This window comes from Pinus tabuliformis, chromosome 4_2 (genome assembly GCF_031772625.1).
Source record: "Pinus tabuliformis cultivar Carrire ecotype Pingquan chromosome 4_2, CPIR1, whole genome shotgun sequence".
Classification (NCBI taxonomy): Eukaryota; Viridiplantae; Streptophyta; class Pinopsida; order Pinales; family Pinaceae; genus Pinus; species Pinus tabuliformis.
Window position 1 is genome coordinate 289,142,385 of NC_142304.1, and position 2,862 is coordinate 289,145,246.

Sequence of the window (2,862 nt, forward strand, 5' to 3'; positions counted from 1 at the left end):
GTGTTTGTCATCAATTCCGTTTCCCATTACCCCTTTCTCTGAAAGTGTTGTCAAAACATGATGTCGTGCAGAAAGCTTCATAATATTAAATAGGATTTTGTTTATTTTGAATCTTGTACTTGTGCAGTGGACCAATGAAGGAGGAAAAGGACCCAGAAATCCAAAAATTAATTAAAGGATGCCTCAGCCGTGCCAGAAAGATACGGCTTTACGCGATGAATTACATGTACCCACTGAAAAGCAGTGGCACAGTAGAAATGCAGAACAGAGTACGATCCAGAAAACAGCACAAGCAATCTGTAAGACAAATATTATTATCATCTCTCACTGCTCGTGAACAAAATGCTGGTTCATTGCCTTCACGAAGGCTAATGCTACTATCCAGCCAAACTAATCCCAAACAATAATTTCATAAGCTTAAATAAATGGTCCAGCAAGTGGCTGGAGCCAAAAAGCCATAGAAACTTCAAATACTTGTGGTATCAATCTCTCCTCTGTTAAGGGAGGTATCAGATCAGAAGCACTAATCAAATGCATACATAAATGCAGTAGACAGCAATAAAACGAAATCTGCAAATAGCAACACAGCGCTTAACGAACGGAAAAGAGTTTAACTTGATCTATCACAGGACCGCACAGCGTACTGAAGTCGTCGCTTCTCATGGTGTAAAACGTACTGAAGAAAGTAACGCGAGTCCTGGGGGCGATCGCAGTGAAAGCGAGTGTTGCAGCCTTAAAGGTTCCGGCTCCCTTTGATTCGAAGGGAACCTTGACTGTTTCCCTTCCAGCAAATGCCTCCACAATCATGTTACCCATGCAGGTATTCCTGGCATCTCCCACTGCAAAGCTCAAGCGGTACAATCTGCCGGGAATCGTTCTGACGACCTGGGATATGGCGCTTTCCTTGCCGGCCACGAGCTCCACGGCCCTCCTGCCCTGCGGAACTGCAAAATGTGCCCCGTCAAGGTACTTGACAGCTTTCAGAGATTCGATGATCCATCCCGGCAGAGGAGAAATGGCATCTTCAACGTTGGGAGGGAGAAGCACGCCAGAGTTGGAGCTTGGGAACATGTAAGGGCCCTCCTCAAAATCGCCATTCTTTATGAGATCGACTGCACAAAATCAAAATCGAAATCAAGAAATCAAGAAGCGAAGGCAGATTACACAGACTTTGATCAGATTCACTGAAGCCAAATGAAAAAATCAAGAATTCTAAACATCAAGAAATTAAGAATTCTGCAAATCAAGATAATCAAGAAATTAGAGATTCTGCAAATCAAGATAATCAAGAAATTAGAGATTCTGCAAATCAAGATAGTCAAGAAGCCAAGGCACACTACATCTTGTGAACCGAGGGGGGAACAACTCCTTGAGTGCCACTGCATCCAGCACTGGTCCGCAAGCCGGATCTTCTGCAACGCCGGGGTTGTGAAGAATAAGATCGACTACACTGGAAAGAGCCCTGAATGCCCAGGAATAAGCATCCCAGCCATTGCTGCTGTACAGGGTTTGTATGGATATGTCTCCAGAAAACGGAGGAACAGAGACATTCAGTCTCTCAAACTGTGCACAAGTCCTCGCCGCACTAAATGTAAGCGAGTAATAGGAGCCCCTTGTGACCTTGATACTCTGGCTGATGGACGCCTCGTTTCCCAGTCTCACAGCGTGGGCTCCTTCGGGGACGACCACCAACATATCACGCTGACGATGTCCAGATGTTATGTACTCCACAAAACCTCTGGTTCGCCACTTGGGTAAGGAGTTTCGCCCTACAAGGACCGTGCCTTTCAGGTTCTTGGGCTTAGGAGCCAACTCAAAGTCCCCATTCGGCAGCAGACCTGCAAGAAAACAAAAACAGAGAAATGTCAGCCATGGACAACATGAACACGTATAGAGCTTTACAGAGCTAATCAAATTAATGGAAAAAGAAGCTTACCATCACTGGCGGTGACAGATCCCCATAGCTGAAAAAGCAACTGCAGCAGACATAAGAAACGGCAGATCGAAACCCTGGAGCACCACATTTTCGAGTCTAACTAGAGAGCCTGGCTACAAGGGGCTAACTATCTGAGCACTCACAGCATTGCAGTGCCCGATCTTCTTATCGGGTTTTATTTATACATCAAGATTCAGAATAAGACAGGGAGTCGAAGTCTGTGGGCACACTTGGTCTCCATCGCCATGGATGGATGTGTCCAGCACGTGGCTGCTAGGGATGACCTGTCCCATATTTGAATGTGTATCGCTAACGTTCTTATTCATTTTAATTTGAAATAGCAGTGAATCAGTGATCGATCTTCCTTGAAATTTACAGCGCAGATCAGGTTTTTCCCATCATTTTCAAGGTACACAAGCCTCACATGGGAGGTCCGAGAAATACGGTTCAAATGCCACAGCCACGTTGTTATGGCATGCCATTGACAGACTTCTGTTTTCTTTTTTAACCATTTTTTTTCCGCCCATGATTCGAACCTTGTTCTTAAATGCAATCTAAGAATAATTTTTTTAACAATTAATTTCCCCTTTTCCATGATTTGCATGTTAAATGTAATCAAAGAATAATTTTTTTTAACAATTAATTTTCCCTTTTCCATGATTTGCATCTTAAATGTAATCAAAGAATAGTTTTTCTAACAATTAATTTTCCCTTTTCCATGATTTGGATTTGGATTTTCTTTGGGTTAATATAATTAAAGATGATAATTAATTAAGTCGAAGGATTTTCTTTGGGTTAATATAATTAAAGATGATAATTAATTAAGTTGAATGAAAATTTATAGAGAAATAAATTTGATAGACTATAAGGATATTTTTAATGATAATTTTTACATTTAACAGAAATTTTTTTCTTGGGAAGATTTG

At 41.9% G+C, this 2,862-nt stretch overlaps 1 protein-coding gene across 1 annotated transcript; it reads right to left on the reverse strand.

Moving 5' to 3' along the window:
* Nucleotides 1–294: 294 nt before the first annotated feature.
* On the reverse strand, nucleotides 295–2,353 carry LOC149169130 (protein DUF642 L-GALACTONO-1,4-LACTONE-RESPONSIVE GENE 2-like). The gene is made up of 3 exons (XM_089428579.1): nucleotides 1,937–2,353; nucleotides 1,341–1,838; nucleotides 295–1,112 (listed from the first exon to the last, which is right to left on the reverse strand). The coding sequence occupies exons 1-3, from the start codon at nucleotides 2,022–2,024 to the stop codon at nucleotides 592–594; spliced, it is 1,107 nt and encodes a 368-aa protein (XP_089284705.1). The 5' UTR covers nucleotides 2,025–2,353; the 3' UTR covers nucleotides 295–591.
* Between the last annotated feature and the right edge of the window lie 509 nt (nucleotides 2,354–2,862).